The sequence below is a fragment of the Aethalodelphis obliquidens genome, unplaced genomic scaffold (genome assembly GCF_003676395.1).
Source record: "Aethalodelphis obliquidens isolate GAN/ISIS:26980383/991018 unplaced genomic scaffold, ASM367639v1 scaffold2, whole genome shotgun sequence".
Classification (NCBI taxonomy): Eukaryota; Metazoa; Chordata; class Mammalia; order Artiodactyla; family Delphinidae; genus Aethalodelphis; species Aethalodelphis obliquidens.
This window is the reverse complement of record NW_020837946.1, coordinates 30,091,796-30,111,858: the sequence shown is the minus strand read 5'-3', so window position 1 is coordinate 30,111,858 and position 20,063 is coordinate 30,091,796. Positions and strand designations below refer to the sequence as shown.

General features: G+C 42.5%; 1 protein-coding gene across 1 annotated transcript in view; it reads left to right on the top strand.

The window, feature by feature from the left end:
* Positions 1-20,057, top strand: part of PARD3B (par-3 family cell polarity regulator beta) — a 1,036,702-nt gene extending 1,016,645 nt beyond the window's left edge. Inside the window, exon 23 of the mRNA XM_027123437.1 lies at positions 18,651-20,057. Within this exon, the coding sequence (XP_026979238.1) occupies positions 18,651-19,008 (358 nt within the window). The 3' untranslated portion in view covers positions 19,009-20,057. The remainder of the gene's footprint in view (positions 1-18,650) is intronic.
* The last annotated feature ends 6 nt before the right edge of the window (positions 20,058-20,063 follow it).

Here is a 20,063-nt window from a genome sequence, read left to right as displayed (position 1 = left end):
TGGTTACAGAACTCAATGTCCTTCAGATTCACGTGTGCTGGCCTCTGTGCTGTTGAATTGCTCTGTTACGAAGCTGGCCCACAACTTTGCCCGCCTGTCGTTAACCCTGATATACTATTACTAGTCCAGTTGAAAAGGGGTTTCTAGAACCCACTGTCTGGCTGGAGTGGGGAAGACAGAGAGGATCTAGATTTCTGACTATGTAGAAATGGCTGACTGTGTAGATTATGTCATTCTCTGAAGGGACCACTGAAGGAGCAGCAGACTTGGGGAGAAGCTATTGTTTAATTTTGTAGCAGGTTTGAGGTGCCTACGGAACCTCCAAGGGGAGCTGTCCCATAGGTAGTGCACATCACTCCCCTGCTCTAGATCCTACTGAACAAAAACCACACTCCTTAATCCTCCCCAGACTGAACCGCTTCCCAGTCACCCACTGGTGACTTCCCACCCACCCACAGTCAGAAGAATGCCTCTGATTCCTCTCACCTGCTGCCAACAGGCACATTGTGAGCAGGTGAGAAGCAAGAGAGATCAGAGGCTGCACGCTCTAGCTTCATGGCCGAGCATGTGGCCTCTGGGTCAGTCCACCTGGGCTTGAATCTAGACCCTGCTGCTTCCTGTGTGACCTTGGTCAAGTTACTTAACCTCTCTGTTCTTCCATATCCTCATCTGCAAACCAGGGCTAATAACAGTAGCTACCTTAAGGCTCTGTTGTGAGGAATAAACATGCTGATATGGAGAAAATGCTTAAGGCGGAGCCTGGCCCACTGTAAGCACTCAGGAAAAAGCCACTGTGCTCAGCAGGCTTCGAATCTTTGCAATTCTAAACTCAGCCTTCGAAGCTTGTTCCTGAGTTCATCAAGCACAGTAGTAGCGTTCTTTCCAGCATTTATATTTCTGCTCCTGAATTTCAGAGTAGAGACTGCAGTGGCAGGATTCTCTCGGGTCTTAATACAATCACGGTATGGACGCCCTTCCCGATATACACACACGAAGGTGGAAGTATTTAAGACTCCTTCTCTGTGGTTCTTGACCTTAGTGACGAGGAGTTCTGATGATTTAAGCCTGTGGGTGGTTTACATCAAAATCCTCCCATGGCCCAGGCTTTAGAAATTAATAGCAGAGGAGTGGGGGCAGGTAAATATGTGGCAGCAGTACGATGAACGTAAGTACCTTTGGATAAGATACATGAACATCTTATCCAAAAGTTGTATGTATTACTCTAAAAATAAATATAATCTAAATTGAGTAGGGCAAAGCAGCACTCATGAACAGTATGTTATTGCCCTAGAATGTCCTGTCTCCAGGCAGTTACCTTGGGCAAGAAACTGTGTAGTGCTTCTAAGGGGCAGGCGAAATAGTCTTTAGAATTCAGGGTCCTACACTTTCTAACCAGTTGGCCCTCCAAGTCTGACCTGGAAATTGAACTGTTGTCTCTTTCATGACAATTGGATGAAATCCTTAGTGTTTAGATATTGAAATTCCAGGACTACTGTTACTGAAAGAGAGAGAGAGATGATTTTAGTGGCCTAACAAATTATGCTGATTTGTTTCCTATGGTTGCCATTCTCTTTAAATAAACCTATTCCGTGGTTGAAAAGACTACGGGTAATTATATGCAGGTATCGTTCAAATGGATTTCATGACTTTTTTGCGGCCACTCACAACCGTTTTGGCTTCCCACAGGATCCTTTCTCTGTGAATGCTCTCACGCTGCCCTTTCTAATTGTCCTCAGCACGCATTTTAGAAACCTCGTACCCCGTCACAAAGGAAATTATTTTAGTAGGACCATTTTTAGAGAATACCTCCCACCATCTGATAGCATGAAACATTCTTAAGGGCCATTTTCCAGATAACATCTGCCGAAGGGCTATGTAGGATCCCATCCTCAGCGCACATGCAGTTTGTTAATAACTAAATTCCTGTGTTTGTGGTCACTGTTGAAAAACATGAAAGAAGGAATTAAATGTGGGTGATCAAAATGATGCCTGTCTTAAACTGTTCTAGAAATGTCTTCTGAGCACTCTGTCATTATCATTCCTCTTTCATTTTCTCTGCAAGCATTTCCTTGGTGTTAACAAGGGCCAAAAGCATCTGCTGATAAATCTGTTCCCACTCAGTTCTTAGCAAGGAGCAAGAGCCCTCTCCTCGTAACACTGTGAGAAATGTGAGTGATGAAAGCAGGATTCTTTTCCTGAAATCACTTCTATAACACAGGCCATCAAATGATCCCTGTATTTATGATTCTGTAAAATCTGCAGAAATCAGAGCTATGTCATATACATTGCAAAGGGCTCTGCTAGTCCTGGCCAACCACATTCATGCCTGGACAAAGGATAAAGCCCTGGTAACGAGAAACCTGACACGGAAGGAATTCCAAACACAGACCAAAAGCATCTCTGTCCGCGTAGCATGGGCAACTCAGCTCCTACAAGCATATTAATTTGTGCTGATCCTTTTTTAGCTTTCCCATATTTGTAGAAGAACCAGAGAAGAAAGCACCAACATCAGCTCAGCCACTAAATAATCTGCACGTGGCGTGCTTGAGAGGAATATGGCTTTGCCAGATGTCGACTTTCTGCCAAGGGGTCCAAGTACCTCTCTTAGCACCAGCAGATTTACATCATCTGCTTCCTCCCATTTGAACCCCAAATTTGGTCACAGTCAATTATTACCAAAAAAGGAAACTCATAAAGGCTACCTTGGAAGTTAAGGAATTGTCTGTGTTGGCTACGAAGAGCACACATAGCATTTTACGTAAATTAAGAGGAACAAGATTCTGCCCTTTGCAAGCTTTTCCTTAAGTAAGAAAGCCAGTGCTTACGCCTCAGGTGGATGTGCTTATCTTTGCTCATAAATTCTTTATGGCTTTCACACTTTTTACCACATACCTTATTTTTATGCCTGCTAAGCTCATCCCCTCTCAAAACAAACTCTCTTCTCGTCACTGATGTGTCTCAATCTCGGCTGTTTTCTCCTGTTATTCTTCAGCTTCACCTGCCTTTCCTCCTCCTAAAAGCTCACTGGATGAGAGACAGAGGTGCTTCTTAAACTCAGCCTTGAGATCCATTGGTGAATTATGATCAGCTCCACATTGTAAGGATTTTTGAAGAATTGAAGGCTGAAAATAATTTCTTTTTCTAAATTACAGCAGATTCAAACTTTTTCCCATAATAATGTGGCCCACACTCACATCAATCCCCTTTTTCTCTCTGAGCTATAGCAGATGGTAGAGAAGTTGGCATAATCCTAGCTTCTGCCTCTCTTGGGCATGTGTGGCTTGTATGAAAGCCACCCGTCATGTGTATTCAGGTGGAGGAAAGGGGGGGAAGCGCTGTGACAGAGGGGAACTGGACCTCACTGCTACCTCTGGCTCACGTTCATCAGTCCTCAAGCTCAGGTACATGAAACTGGTGATTGCACCAGGTTTTCACCTTTGACATTGTCTCCCTAAGGTTTTGTACTATATTTGAGACTCTTTACTGTATTTTTAAATGCATAAAGATGTTCCTAGATTATTGTGTTTATGACAGAAACAAAGAAAATTATTTTCCTGGACCATAATAAAAACAGCCCTTAACTGATTTTTTTCAGTTGTATTTTTTTATTATTCCTTTTTTAAATTTTTTTTTAAATTGAAGTATAGTTAGTCTACAATGTTGTGTTAGTTGTGGGTATACAGCAAAGTGATTCACTTATACATATATAAGACCATATATATTCTTTTCCAGATTCTTTTCCATTATAGGTTATTATAAGATATGGAATATAGTTCCCTGTGCCATACAGTAGACCTTGTTGTTTATCTATTTTATATATAGTGGTGTGTCTGTTAATCCTGGACTCCTAATTTATCCCCCACTTTCCCCTCTGGTAACCATAAGTTTGTTTTCTATGTCTGTAAGTCTATTTCTGTTTTGTAAATAAGTTCATTTGTATCATCTTTTTAGATTCCACATATAAGTGATATCGTACGATATATGTTTCTGTTGGATTCCTTTTTCTTTTTTGTGTATATATCTATTAAGGATATTTGGTTTGCGGTTACCATGAGGTTTTTGTATAGCAGTCTAATATGTGTGTGTATATATATATATATATATATTTCTTAAAATTTGTATTTTAAGACACAAAAGACCCCAAATAGCCAAAGCAATATTGAGAAAGAAAAACAGAGCTGGAGGAATCAGGCTCCCTGACTTCAGACTATACTATATATATGATTATGTTTTTTTTATATATATATATATATATATATATATAATATATAAAACAATCATATATATAATAATTATATATATATGAATGTTTTAAGTTGCTCATCTCTTAATTTCAAGTGCATTTTAAAAACCTTGTATTTTTACTCTCCTCCCCTCATGATTACTGATCTTGATATCATATTTTACACCTAATTGTTTTGTGTATCCCTTAACTGCTTATTGTGGACACAGATAATTTTACTACTTTTGTCTTTTAACCTCCCTACGGGCTTTGTGTGTAGATGATTTCCTACTTTTACTGTATGTTTGCCTTTACCGGTAAGCTTTTTCATTTCATAATTTTCTTGTTTCTACTTGTGGCCTTTTCTTTTTTGTCTAGAGAAGTTCCTTTAACATATGTTGTAAAACTGGTTTGGTGGTGCTAAACTCTTTCAGCTTTTGTCTGTCTGAAAAGCTTCTGATTTCTCAATCAAATCTGAACGAGAGCCTTACTGGAGAGAGTATGCTTGGTTGTAGGGTTTTCCCTTTCATTACTTTAAATATATCATGCCACTCCCTTCTGGCCTGCAGAGTTTCTGCTGAAAAATCAGTTGATAGCCTTTTTGGGAGCTCCCTCGTATGTTACTTGTTGCATTTCCCTTGTTGCTTTTAATATTCTCTTTATCTTTTTGTCATTTTTAAATTATAACATATCTTGGTGTGTTCCTCTTTGGATTAATTCTGTATGGGACTCTCTGCTCCCTGGACTTGGGTGACTTGTTTCCTTCCCCAGGTTAGGGAAGTTTTCAGCTACTATATCTTCAAATATTTTCTCAGGCCCTTCCTCCATCTCTCTCTTCTCCTTCTGGGATCCATATAATGCAAATATTAGTGCACTTGATGTTGTCCCAGAGGTCTCAAACTTTTCATTTTTTTTTTTTCTGTTCAGTGGCAGTGATCTCCACTACTCTGTCATCCAGTTCACTGATCCATTCCTCTGTATCATTTCATCTACTGTGGATTCCTTCTAGTGTGTTTTTCATTTCAGTTATTATATTCATCATCTTTGGTCATTATATATTCTAACTCTTTGTTAAAAACTTCTAACTTCTCGCTCTGTGCATCCGTTCTCCTCCCGAGTTCTTTGATCATCTTTACGATCATTACTCTGAACTCTTTCTTGGGTAGATTGCCTATCTCCACTTCACTTAGTTCTCTTGGGATTTTATCTTGTTGCTTCATCTGGAATGTGTTCCTCTGCTGCCTCATTTTGCCTAAGTTGCTATTTGTATTTTTATGTATGTGGTACGTTAGTTATGTTTCTCAACCTTGGAGAAGCGGCCTTCTGTAGGAGATGTCCTATGCATCCTAGCAGTGCCCTCCCCTCTCATCACTCAAGCTATGCGCTCTAGGGATTTCCCCTAAGAGGTCCGCGTGGCTCCTTCTGCTGTGGTGGGCTGACCATGTGGGTGGTCTGGTGGACTTGGTTGGCCCCTAGGGTGGTTGGTTGCCAGGCCCTGCCCTGTGTGGATGCTGCTGGCAGCTGTTTAGTGGGGCCTGGTCAGGAGGAGGCTGGTTGTAGAACCCTAGCGGGCCCCCGGGGCTAGTGCTGGCTCACTGGTGGGTGGAGTCAGGGTCCCGAAGACTCTGGGGCTGTTGCCCGCTCCCTCCTGGGGTTGGTGCCGGACTACTGGCCGGCAGAGCTGGTTCCTGGAGTCTGGCTGCAGGGCCCAGGGATCCCAGAGCTGGTGTCAGATCGCTTTTGGGGGGCGGGGGGTGGGGCGCAGTTCCTGACAGTTGGATATGGGATCCGGGGTGTCCTGAAGGTGACATTGGTCTGCTAGTGGGCAGGGCCAGGGCCCAGCTGGTGTGAGGGTAGGTTCTGGCGTACTGTAGGTGGACTCAGTCGGCTGGCTGTGGGATCATAGTTTTCTTGCTTCTGTTGTCTTCCCCCTTGTGGGTGAGGCTGGTCTAGAGGCTTGTGCAGGCTTCCTGGTGGAAGGGCCTGTGCCTGCCCACTAGGGGGTGGAGCTGGGTCTTGGCACTCTGGTAGGCAGGGCCATGTCTAGAGGCATGTCTAGAGGTGGCTGTGGGCTCAGGAAGTCTTTAGGCAGCCTGTCTGCCGATGGGAGGTGCTGTGTCCCTACCCAGTTAGTTGTCTAGCCTGAGGCTGTGTGGTGGGGCCAGATCTTGGCACTAATGAGCCGTGATGACAGCTGCCAGGAGTGTTCACACCACTGAATGTTACCAATATATCTACCACCAGTGTTTATGGCCCCAGGGTGAGCTGCAGCTACTACCCCCACCCCCATCTCTCCAGGAGACACTATGAGACAGCAGGTAGGTCTGGCCCAGGCTCCTATCAAATTACTGCTTTTGTCCTGGGTCCCAGTGCACGTGAGATTTTGTGTGTACCTTTAAGATTGAAGTCTCTGTTTCCCGCAGTCCTGTGGTGCTCCTGCAATTAAACCCCACTGACCTTCAAAGCCAAATGCTCTGGTGGGGGCTCATCTTCCTGGTGCCAGATCCCTGGGCTGGGGAACCCAACGTGGGGCTCAGAACACTCACTCCTATGGGGGAAACTCTGCAATATATTGAATAATTGTTCTCCAGTTTGTGGGTCTCGCACCTGGTGGGTATGAGACTTGATTATATCACGAGTCCGCCCCTCCTACCCGTCTCATTGTGGTTCCTTCTTTATGTTTTTAGTTGTAGAAGATCTTTTCTGGTAAGTTGCAGTCTTTTTCATCAATGATTGTTCTGCAGAAAGTTGTGATTTTCATGTGCTCGTGAGAGGAGGTGAGGTCAGGGTCTTTCTACTCCACCATCTTGTCCACTCTCCCTTAATGAATTCTTGAGTAAATATGCTTAACCTGAGCCAGTTAGTCATGTTGGCCTCACTAGTAAGTCAAGGCAATTAAATTTGAGCCCAAGACTCATTAAGCACCTACTATGGTTCAAGTACTATGCGAGACAGCAGAGATAAGACAGTCTACTTTCGTTCTTGGCAAACAAGACAACTATAATAACTCGCGGCCAATAAAGTTTACAACCATTCTATGTTGGGCAGAGTCCAACCCTTTTTTTCAGCCCACCATCCCTCCCTCCTTCTTTAAAATTTAGAGTCCAGTCTTATCTCAACCATTGTCAATCTCTGCTTCTCTATGAGAGCCCACTTTCTCCTTTCATTTCTCTACCCACCTACTATTTCCAGCTTCTGCATATCTCTGACCCTCTAGGGGTGGGTTTTCTCTTTAAACTCTCTTGCGCAAATTCAGTATACATTTATGGAGCAACTTTGACGTGCAGAGCCCTGTGGTAAGCTCTGAGGAAGATCACTAGATACATGAGACCCAGTTCCTTCCTTCAAGATGATGGTGCTCCAGCACAGTATATAACCAGCCTGAGGCAGGGAGACAGGCAGATGAGGTGAGAATGAACCACTGTGGTGAGTTCAGAGGAAAGAGATTTTCTTTGCAATTGTTGGGGGGATGGAGATGCAGGGGGAGGTGAGAGGATTCAAAGTTACTCGTGCTTCTTCTTCTATTCCAGGGGGCTCAGGCCCCTTCATCTATTACAGTTAAGTATAGCCACCTCATTCCTAGCTAAATATTTTGCCAGTGACTCGGTCCTTCTAATACTGAGCCCTTTCCCCGAAAGGATTATCTTAGCAAATGTAGAAGCATTCCTTCCTTCCTTCCATAAAATGAAGACTGTTGGTACCCAAGAGTTGCCTGTCTGACCCACTTAACCTCTGATTTACAGCCTCCTTTTTGTGTGATTAAAAATAGTGACATACTGAGACAGCAAAAAGAGGAAAATCTCATGTAAAGGAAGTGATCTTTATTGCTTCTTCACATGTCAGTGCCATGTCTAGGGCCATGTCTAGAGGAGACTGTGGGCTCAGGAAGTCGTTAGGCAGCCTGTCTGCGGATGGGTGGGCCTGTGTCCCCACCCAGTTAGTTGTCTGGCCTGAGACATGCCAGCACTGGTGCTTACAGGCTGTTGGGTGGGGCCAGGTCTTAGCCTGAAAGGTTAACCTTCGTTATTGCATGCATCTATGTGACTGGAAACTGTATGAGATAGTTCCGACAAATTTTCCAATCAAAATCTGAATCCTTTGGGCCTCCAGAAATGATCCTAATCAAAAATAAAATAGAAAAAAATAGTAAAAAGTGTGGGAAAGAAATAAGTGAATTTTTTGAAATATGGATATTTTCATGACAGCTTTCACAAGGAGTCATATTAAAGAAAGGAAATATAGGCTTGTGCTTCTTAAGTAAATATGGTTCCTAGGTGAGATTTTGAATTAAAAGTTTTTTTAAGAAAAATAACACCACATACAAATAAAAATTATGGGGTCGCATGAAAAATGAGGGGTCTTAAGGTGCTGATACATTCGCTATTTGGATCCCTGTTTTCATCAGAATCTTCAAAAAAGACTACCCCTGGATTTCTCAGGGTTGGCTCAAAACATGCAGCATTGCTCACTGTGATAAGCATTTCTTAGGCCCCAGAATGGGTTGGGTTTTGTGCTTTCCTACAAATACTAAATTTCACCCAATAAAGATACTATGAAAAGGGAAACTCAAGATTTTTTTTTAATATTTACTTATTTGGATGCATTGGGTCTTAGTTGCAGCATGCAGGATCTTAGTTGCGGCACATAGGCTCTTCATTGCATCCTGTGGGCTTCTCTCTAGTTGTGGCACACGGGCTCCCGAGAGCACAGGCTCAGTAGTTGCAGTGTGCAGGCTTAGTTGCCCTGTGGCATGTGGGATATTAGTTCCCTGACCAGGGATCGAACCTTCGTCCCCTTCATTGGAAGGTGGATTCTTTAACCACTGGACCACCAGGGAAGTCCCGGAAACTCAAGATTAACAAAGATAAAATATCAGCTCCCTATTCCACTTCCTTTATCCTATCAAATTCCATAGTTAATGAGCTGGGCTTTTTTGTTTTCCTTGCTTAAAACTTGTTCTTTTGTTTGTTTTAAACTTTTTTAAATTTCATATTGGAGTATAGTTGATTAACAATGTTGTGTCAGTTTCAGGTGTACAGCAAAGTGATGATTCAGTTATACATATGCATGTATATATTCTTTTTCAAATTCTTTTCCCATTTAGGTTATTACAGAATATTGAGCAGAGTTCATTGTGTTATACAGTAGGTCCTTGTTGGTTATCTATTTTAAATACAATAGTGTGTATATGTCAATCCCAAACTCCCAATTTATCCCTCCCCCGATCTTCCCCCTTTGGTAACCGTTTGTTTTCTAAGTCTGTGAGTCTGTTTCTGTTTTGTAAATAAGTTCATTTGTATCATTTTTTTTTAGATTCTGCATATAAGTGATATCATATGATATCTGTCTTTCTCTGACTTCACTCAGTCTGACAATCTCTAGGTCCATCCGTGTTGCTGCAAGTGGCATTATTTCATTCTTCTTAATGGCTGAGTAATATTCTGTTACATATATGTACCACATTTTCTTTATCTGTTCCTCTGTCAATGGACATTTAGGTTGCTTCTATGTCTTGGCTATTGTAAACAGCGCTGCAATGAACACTGGGGTACATGTATCCTTTTGCACCATGGTTTTTTCCAGATATATGCCTAGGAGTGGAATTGCTGGATCATATGGTACCTTTTAGATTTTAAGGAACCTCTGTACTGTTCTGCATAGTGGCTGTACCAATTTACATTCCCACCAACAGTGTAGGAGGGTTCCCTTTTCACCACACCCTCTCCAGCATTTATTGTCTCTAGACTTTTTGATGATGGCCATTCTGACTGGTGTGAAGGGCTATCTCATTGTAGTTTTGATTTGCATTTCTCTAATAATTAGCGATGTTGAGCACCTTTACATGTGCCTCTTGGTCATCTGTATGTCTTCCTTGGGGAAATGTCTATTTAGGTGTTCTGCCCATTTTTTGATTGGGTTGTTTGTTTTTTTAATATTGAGCTGCATGAGCTGTTCATATATTTAGGAGATTAATCCTTTGTTGATTCGTTTGCAAATATTTTCTCCCATTCTGAGGGTTGCCTTTTTGTCTTGTTTGTAGTTTCCTTTGTTTGCAAAAGCTATTAAGATTCATTAGGTCCCATTTGTTTATTTTTGTTTTTATTTCCATTCTCTAGTAGGTGGATCAAAGAAGATCTTGCTGTGATTTATGTCAAAGAGTGTTCTTCCTATGTTTTCCTCTAAGAGTTTTACAGTGTCCGGTCTTACATTTAGGTCTCTAATCCATTTTGAGTTTATTTTTGTGTATGGTGTTAGACAGTGTTCTAATTTCATTCTTTTACATGGAGCTGTCCAGTTTTCCCAGCACCACTTATTGAAGAGCCTGTCTTTTCTCCATTGTATATCCTTGCCTCCTCTGTCATAGATTAGTTGACCATAGGTGTGTGGGTTTATCTCTGGGCTTTCTATCCTGTTCCGTTGATCTATATTTCTGTTTTTGTGCCAGTACCATACTGTTTTGATTACTGTTGCTTTGTAATATAGTCTGAAGTCAGGGAGCCTGCTTCCTCCAGCTCCATTTTTCTTTCTCACGATTGCTTTGGCTATTTGGGGTCTTTGGTGTTTCCATACAAATTGTAAAACTTTTTGTTCTACTTCTGTGAAAAATGCCATTGGTAATTTGATAGGGATTGTATTGAATCTATAGATTGCTTTGGGTAGTATAGTCATTCTGATAATATTGATTTTTCTAATCCAAGAACATGGTATAGCTTTCATCTGATCATGTCATGTTTGATCTCTTTCATCAGCATCTTATAGTTTTCAGAGTACAGGTCTTTTGCCTCCTTAGGTAGGTTTATTCCTAGGTATTTTATTCTTTTTGATGTGATGGTAAGTGGGATTTTTTTCTTTAATTTCTCTTTCTGATCTTTTGTTGTTAATGTATAGGAATGCAACAGATTTCTGTGTATTAATTTTGTATCCTGCAACTTTACTGAATTTGTTTATGAACTCTAGTAGTTTTCTGGTACCAACTTTAGGATTTTCTATGTATAGTATCTTGTCACCTGCAAACAGTGACAGTTTTACTTCTTTTCCAATTTGGATTCCTTTTATTTCTTTTTCTTCTCTGATTGATTGCTATGGCTAGGACTTCCAAAACTATGTTGAACAAAAGTGGCAAAAGTGGACATCCTTGTCTTGTTCCTGATCTTAGATGGAATGCTTTCAGATTTCACCATTGAGGATGATGTTAGCTATAGGTTTGTCATATATGGCCTTTATTATGTTGAGGTGTGTGCCACTTTCTGGAGAGTTTTCATCATAAATGGGTGTTGAATTTTGTCAAAAGATTTTTCTGTATCTCCTGAGATCATCATATGGATTTTATTCTTCAATTTGTTAATATGGTGTAGCACACTGATTGATTTGTGGATACTGAAAGATCCTTGCATCCCTGGGATAAATCCCACTTGATCATGGTGCATAATCATTTTAATGTATTGCTGGATTTGGTTTGCTAGTACTTTGTTGAGGATTTTTGCATCTATATTCATCAGTGATACTGGCCTGTAAATCTGTGTGTGTGTGTGTGTGTGTGTGGTAGCTTTGTCTGGTTTTGATATCAGGGTGATGGTAGACTCATAGAATGAGTTTGAGAGTATTCATTCCTCTGTAATTTTTTGTAATAGTTTCAGAAGGATATGTGTTAACTCTTCGCTAAATGTTTGATAGAATTCACCTGTGAAGCCATATGGTCCTGGACTTTTGTTCATTGGGAGTTTTTTTAATCACAGTTTCAATTTCATTACTTGTGGTTGGTCTGTTCATATTTTCTGTTTTTTCCTGGTTCAGTCTTGGAAGTTTGTACCTTTCTAAGAATTTGTCCATGTCTTCTAGGTTGTCCAGTTTATTGCCATATAGTTGCTTGTAGTAGTCTCTTATGATTCTATTTCAGTGGTGTCCGTTGTAACTTTTTTTATATCTAAGTTTATCAATTTGAGCCCTCTCTCTTTTTTTCTTGATGCGTCTGGCTAAAGTTTTATCAATTTTGTTTATCTTTTCAAAGAACCAGCTTTTAGTTTCACTGATCTTTGCTACTGCTTTCTTTGTCTCTGTTTCATTTATTTCTGCTCTGGTCTCTATGATATTTTTTTTTCTGCTAACTTTGTGTTTTGTATGTTCTTCTTTCTCTAATTGTTTTAGGTGTAAGGTTATATTCTTCATTTGGGATTTTTCTTGTCTCCTGAGGTAAGATTGTATTGCTATAAACTTCCCTCTTAGAACTGATTTTGCTGCATCCCATAGGTTTTGGAGAGTTGTGTTTTCATTTGTCTCTAGATATTTTTTTATTTCCTCTTTAATTCTTCAGTGATCCATTGGTAGGTTAGTAGCATATTGTTTAACCTCCACATGTTTGTGTTTTTTACAGTTTTTTTTTCTTGTAGTTGATTTCTAATCTCATAGGGTTGTGGTCGGAAAAGATGCGTGATATGATTTCAACTTTCTGAAGTTTACCAAGGCTTGCTCTGTGGCCCAGCATGTGATCTACCCTGGCAGATGTTCCATGTGCACTTGAAAAGAATGTGTATTCTGCTGCTTTCAGATGGAATGCTCTATAAATATCAATTAAGCCTATCTGGTCCAATGTGTCATTTAAGGCCTGTGTTTCCTTATTGATTTTCTGTCTGGATGATCTGTCCATTGATGAAAGTAGGGTGTTAAAGTCCCTCACTATTATTGTGTTACCGTCAATTTCTCCTTTTATGGCTGTTGGCATTTGCCTTATATATTGAGGTGCTCCTATATTGGGTACATACATATTTATATTTGTTATATCTTCTTCTAGATGGATCCCTTGATCGTTACATGGTGTCCTTTTTGTCCCTTGTAACAGTTTTTATTTTAAAGTCTATTTTGACTGATATGAGTATTGCCTCCAGCTTTCTTTTGATTTCCATTTGCATGGAATACCTTTTTCCATCCCCTCACTTTCAGTCTGTATATGTCCCTAGACCTGAAGTGGGTCTCTTGTAAACAGCATATATGTGGGTCTTGTTTCTGTATCCATTCAGCCAGTCTGTGTCTTTTGGTTAGAGCATTTAATCCATTTACATTTAAGGTAATTATTGATATGTATGTTCTTATTGCCATTTTGTTAATTGTTTAGTATTTGTTTTTGTAGGTCTGTTTTCTTCTCTTCCTCTTTTGTTCTCTTCTCTTGTGACCTGATGACTAACTTTAGTGTTGTGTTTTGATTCCTATTTCTTTTGTGTGTGTGTTTCTATTGTAGATTTTTGGTTTGCAGTTACCACGAGGTTTTGATATAGCAGTCTGTATATAAACAAGATTGTTTTTTAAGTTGCTGGTCTTTTAATATCAAATGATTTTTTTTAATTTTTTTTTTTATTTTTTGGCTGTGTTGAGTCTTCATTCCTGTGCCTGGGCTTTTCTCTAGTTGCTGCGAGTAGGGGCTACTCTTTGTTGAGGTGCGCAGGTTACTCATTGTGGTGGCTTCTCCTGTTGTGGAGCACAGGCTCTAGGTGCACGAGCTTCAGTAGTTGTGGCATGTGTGCTCAGTAGTTGTGGTTCGCAGGCTCTAGAGCACAGGCTCAGTAGTTGTGGCACATGGGCTTAGTTGCTCCACGGCATGTGGGATCTTCTGGGACGAGGGATCAAACCCGTGTCCCCTGCATTGGCAGGCAGATTCTTAACCACTGTGCCACCAGGGAAGTCCCTGCCTTTTCAATATCCTGTACCTTTACTGTGTGTTTGCTTTTCCTGGTGAGCTTTTCCATTCATAATTTTCTTATTTCTAGTTGTGGCCTTTTCTTTTCTGCCTAGAGAAGTTCCTTTAGCATTTGTTGCAAAGCTGGTCTGGTGGTGCTGCATTCTTTTAGCTTTTGCTTATCTGTAAAGTTTTTGATTTCTCCATCGAATCTGAATGAGAGCTTTGCTGGGTAGAGCATTCTTGGTTGTAGGTTCTTCCCTTCCATCACCTTAAATGTATCATGCCACTCCCTTCTGGCCTGCAGTTTCTGCTAAAAAGTCAGCTGATAGCCTTATGGGAATTCCCTTATATGTTATTTGTTGCTTTTCCCTTGTTGCTTTTAATATTTTTTTTTTTTAATTTTTGTCAATTTTATTACTATGTGTCACAGCATGTTCTTCCTTGGGTTTATTCTGCCTGGGACTCTCTTGCTTCCTGGACTTGGGTGACTGTTTCCTTTCCCATGTTAGGGAAGTTTTCAGCTATTATCTCTTCAAATATTTTCTCATGTCCTTTCTCTCTTCTCCTTCCGGGACCCCTAGAATGCAAATGTTAGTGCATTTAATGTTGTCCCAGAGGTCTCTTAGACTGTCCTCATTTCTTTTCATTCTTTTTTCTTTATTCTGTCCTGCAGCACTGATTTCCACCATTCTGTCTTCCAGGTAACTTATCTGTTCTGCCTCAGTTATTCTGCTATTGATTCCTTCTAGTGTGTTTTTCTTTTCAGTTATTGTATTGTTCATCTCTGTTCTTTAGTTCTTCTAGGTCTTTGTTAAACATTTCTTGTATCTTCTTGATCTGTGCCTCCGTTCTTTTTCCTAGGTCTTGGATCATGTTTACTGTCATTACTCTGAATTGTTTTTTGGGTAGGTTGCCTATCTCCACTTCACGTAGTTGTTCTACTGGGGTTTTATCTTGTACCTTCATCTGGGACATATTCCTCTGCCATCTCATTTTGTCTAACTTTCTGCAACTGCAATTTCTGTTCCACAGGCTGCAGGGTTGTAGTTCTCCTTGCTTCTGCTGTCTGCGCCCTGGTGGATGAGGTTGGTCCAGGGGCTGGTGCAGGCTTCCTGGTGTGAGGAACTGGTGCCTGCCCCACTGGTGGGTGGAGCTGGGTCTTGTCCCTCTGGTTGGCAGGGCCTTGTCAAGAGGTGTGTTTAGCTGGCAGCTGTGTGCTCAGGAAGACTTTAAGCAGCCTGTCTGTTGATATGTGGGGCTGTGTTCCCACCCTTTTGGTTGTTTGGCCTGAGGCGTCTCTGCACTAGAGCCTACAGGCTGTTAGGTGGGGCCAGGTCTTGATGGGAAAATGGTGGCCTCCAGGCCAGCTCATGCCAATGAGTACTCCCCACGACTACAGCTGCAGTGTGTTTGTCCCCAGAGTGAGCCACAGCTGACCCTGCCTCTGCAGGAGACCCTCCAATACCAGCAGATAGGTCTGGCCCAGGCTCTTATGATGTCACTGCTTTTTTTTCCCCTGTGACCTGGTGCACACGAGAGCTTGTGTCTGCCCTCCAAGAGTGGGGTTTCTGTTCCCCTAGTCCTATGGAATTCCTGTGATCAAACCCCGCTGGCCTTCAAAGCCAGATCCTTGGGGGCTCCTCCTCCCATTGCCAGACCCACAGGCTGGGGAGCCTGATGTGGGGCTCAGAACTTTCACTCCTGTGGGAGAACTTCTGCAATATAATTATTTTCCAGTTTGTGGGTCGCCCACCTGGCGGGTATGGGATTTGATTTTATCGCAATTACGCCCCTCCTACCATCTTGTCATGTCGTCTTTGTCTTTGGATATAGGATATGGTTTTTGGGAGGTTCCAGCATTTTTTTGTTGATGGTTGTTAGGCAGTTAGTTGTGATTTTGGTGTTTTCATCAGATGAGGTGATCTCACGTCCTTCTACTCTGCCATCTTGTCTCAACTTCCCTAAAAATTGTTCTTTTAAATATGTGTGTGCGCGTGTGCACACAATATTCACAAGCACTTAGAAGTTCTATTAAAAGTCAGTGCTCAATTTTGAGCAAAAAGTTATTATAAACAATAGCAACTCCCTCCCCCGCACCAAAGAAAGAAAAATTCTTCTAGCACTCTTTGAACCTTAAAGAGTATTTTTATAGGCCAGCTCATTGTTTTCCTTCTCTCTGAAAAATTAGAAATGATAACTGTTTTGATGAGTTCTACAGAAAAAGACAGTTTCCATGATTTCATTTCTTGACAAAGAACAGGTGCCTCACTTGGTTTCTGCCACATGTAAGCAAATTCCCAGATGTAAAACTTCCCCTCAGGGGAAGCAATGTGGGTCCACAGAACTATCTTGAGTTCTGCCCCCTCTTCCCCTGGCCGTGTGAGGTGGCCGACTAGTACGGGGAGGCGTGGGAGAAGAGCCTTGACCATCCCCATGCGCACGCAGCCTGCACGGTGGCTGTGGCCATCAGGGTGGCTTCTGCCCTGTCACTGCTTCATCTGGCTAGTCTCTCCACGAAAAAACCAAGGTCTGCCTGTCTTTTGTAATATTCTGTTTTAAAAGAGAGAAATCTCCAGGGAGAGGAACAGGACCCTAAAAGTCCAAGGCCTGGAATTCCTCCTTTCTCTCTTTCCATTTTAAACAGGAAACATTCATGCTAAGAGGGTCCAGAGGGAGTGTTGGTTGTATGTTCATTTTAAGGCAGATAATGTTTGTGTGTTGCAAATGTCAGTGATTTATCCCAAGGGCCTAAAATGAGTGCAGAAAAACCACATGTTTCACTTCATGCAGAGAAGTATCATCAGTAGATTTTGAAAGAAAACACAGGTTAAGGATTTTTTTTAAGTGTTTTGAAAATCTTTAACGTGAACCAAAAGGAAATAGAAATGAGCACGGTGGGAGAGGGAGGAAGCTTAAAATATTATACGATAAAAGGTATAATGAATGCTGGAAGTTTTCTAAAGAAAAAATAACATTCTAAAGGAAAGGGAAGATGAAATCCCCGCCCTTTATTTCCCAGGGCTGGAGTGACAGATTACACATTTGTGCTCTATTTGTCATGGGCAATTTAAAATAGAGCAAAGCAAACTGCACTGAGTAATAGCAGTTGACGCCATAATAACTTGTACGCAAACAATTTAATTTTTTTATCTGAAAACACTAACTAAATTAACCCAGGCTCAAGGATCTATCTTTCGTTATTATACACGGCCAAATTAAGACATAAAAAAGTAGAGAATTCTATTGTTCATCCCTATGAATGTGTTCACATGCTGCTTTCCACATGGACCCAAGCTTGGAGCTTGTCAAATAATCCTGATTTGGGGAACTTACTTACAGAGCTGTTTTCACATCAAACTCTGCAGATTACAGGGTGATTGTGACCCTCATTGACGGTGCCCGTATTCTTCCAGCCCTGCCATTTCTTTCAAGTGTTCTACCAGGTTGTACTCTGACATTGGAGAGCTTTTCATTAATTATTATTGTTGCTGTTTTCCTCTAAAAAGGAATAATAAAAAGAGGAATGGTAGAAAGTGGGAAGGATCTGGGCATGGTAGTAGTGAATATGTGCACAGACGGTTTATGGGATTTTAGGAGCTGCAAACAGAACTCATCTGTTTAACCCCAGGCTAGGTAAGATGCACTCATCTGTACCTTGTTTAGAGACCTATTGCTTCTGTTACCACAAATGGATCCGAAGATGCTTGTTGTCTTAGCAGAGAGGTCCAGACAGGGTCGCTTTCCGTTAGTGTTTATCCTTGCCCTTTACCTTCTGTGTGCCTACTCATTACACAGCACAACTTACAGCTGGTTTGTCTTTTCCTAATCTGCTACCGGCTGGGTGGTACTTATTGACTTTGCAGTAGAAGTGCTTTATATCAAAGTTTTGGGTGGGTAAGTCCAGGCTCTAGGTTGGGACTCTCTCTAGGAACTGTAGAAAGAGGAGGGCACACTAATCCACACGGGGACGTAACAGAAGCCAACCAGAGTTAGACCAAGACTGTGACTCATGTAAAGAGCACCCCACAGACCTAGGAGAGAAGTGAATGCAATCCCTGGGAAATTTATGACTCCAAATAATGTGTGCATTTCTTTTTTTTTTTTTTTGCGGTACGCGGGCCTCTCACTGTTGCGGCCTCTCCCGTTGCGGAGCACAGGCTCCGGACGCGCAGGCTCAGCGGCCATGGCTCACGGGCCCAGCCACTCCGCGGCATGTGGGCTCTTCCCGGACTGGGGCACGAACCCACGTCCCCTGCATCGGCAGGCGGACTCTCAACCACTGCGCCACCAGGGAAGCCCTAATGTGTGCATTTCTACCACCATGTTTATGTCAGGCTTCAGGGAGGTGGAAAGGAGAGGGGGCAAATGATCCCAGCTTTAATAGAGCCAAACTAAGCCTTGTTTAGGGAACTAGCTTGGTTACTATAATAAGGCCAACATATACACAAGACAGAATTCTGTTTCTCCCTCAGGCACCAATCAGTCCTGACTGACACGCTGGCTCCATGGGGTCAAGGAGCCAGGCTCCCCAGCATGTGGCTTTCTCCTTGTGTCTAATATGGCCACTCCAGGGGCAACAGAAAGGAGGGAAGAGAAGAAGAGTGTCCCTTGTTTCCTTTTAAGGGCGCACATCACGTCTGTTCACATCCCACTGGCCAGATCCAGTCTGTGGCCAAACTACATGGGAGGCTAAGGAATGTGGTCATCATCTGGGCAGCTGGCTTTGTAGTCATTGATATGTGTCTGTTCTCTTTCCAGGGGAGGACCAGCGGATCCTGTAGACTACCTGACAGCAGCACCTCGAGGGCTCTACAAGGAAAGGGAGCTTCCATATTACCCAGGGGCTCATCCTGTGCATCCGCCCAAAGGGAGCTACCCCCGCCCCCCAGATCTGAGGATCACAGATCTCCGGTATCCCCAGTACTATCCGCCCCCGCCAGCCCCCCAGCACAAAGGACCCTTCCGACAAGATGTCCCACCTTCCCCTCCTCAGCACCACAGAGTACCAGCCTACCCAGAAATGGGCAGACCAGTGCCCCGAGGGGGCAGCCCAGATCAGTACCCCTATCGAATGCAGGATCCCCGGCAGAAGAACCCCATGACCGCAGCCGTGTAGCTGAACGCCACCAAGCTCAGCCCAGCCCAGAACGGAAGACATCCAACATCACCCTTGTTCTTCCTACACCTTAAGGCCGCCTTCCTGTTAAGAATTCTCCATGGTACAGATTAGGTTTTTCTCGCTGAGGCTGCAACACTTGACTGCTAGTCAGAGAGAAAGAAGGGGACAGGAGTTTGGGGAGGGAAATCAGAAGGAAGAGGAAGGATGGGGCCATAAAAAAAATACTGCCTGAAATAATTTTAGAATTGTTCAGTTCACTGAGAGTGACAATTGAACAGGCAGATAACAATGGAGATCTACAACATGGTGCCTCCCTGGAGCACAGACATGCCCCCACAGCACTGGCATCACGGAGGGCAGACTCTGCCCGGGATCGTCATCCGTTCAGAGACTAGCTTCAGCCACCTGATTAGAGCTGTTACGTCTGTGAAGAGTGGTTGCCAATGTGGGTGTCCTAAGTGAGTGGTTTTTACATTGAAAAAACAACAGCGGCAAACATGACGAGTGATCTCCTTGAAATGTTTTATACCTAGAGGAAGGCTGCATTTCTTTATTTGTAGAATTTCTCAGGTTCTCAGTTCCACTCACTTGGTATAAGCATGTCACGTTTCCTTGCTTTTAGTGTAAAAGTAAGATGTGAATGCAGTCCTGGTGTCCTGGGAGAATGTACAAAGCTAGCAGAGCTTCCAGAAGAAATATATGCCTAGCATCAAGGCAATCAGGTTAAGAGGCTGACATTCCTGTGGTCCTCACCTTCCTTCCTCCCACGTCCCAGGCACGACAGCATGGAGATATCTGGTTTCCGAGGCATCCCCAAATCTCCTGCCTATAATTATTGCAAGTGGGGCCTCTATTTTAAGGCTCCCACTTGAGAGTTAAGATGTACTCGGGAAAAAGAGGGCCCACTGGTTAGTATGCACAGGAAGCGGTGCTCTGAGATGCCAATTCCAGACCCAGTGCCAAACAGCGCCATATGCACCCGGCGTCAGGGAGGGGTTGACTGTGCTCTTTGGGAATGATAACCGGCAGGTGGTAGACAGTGGTGACTGACT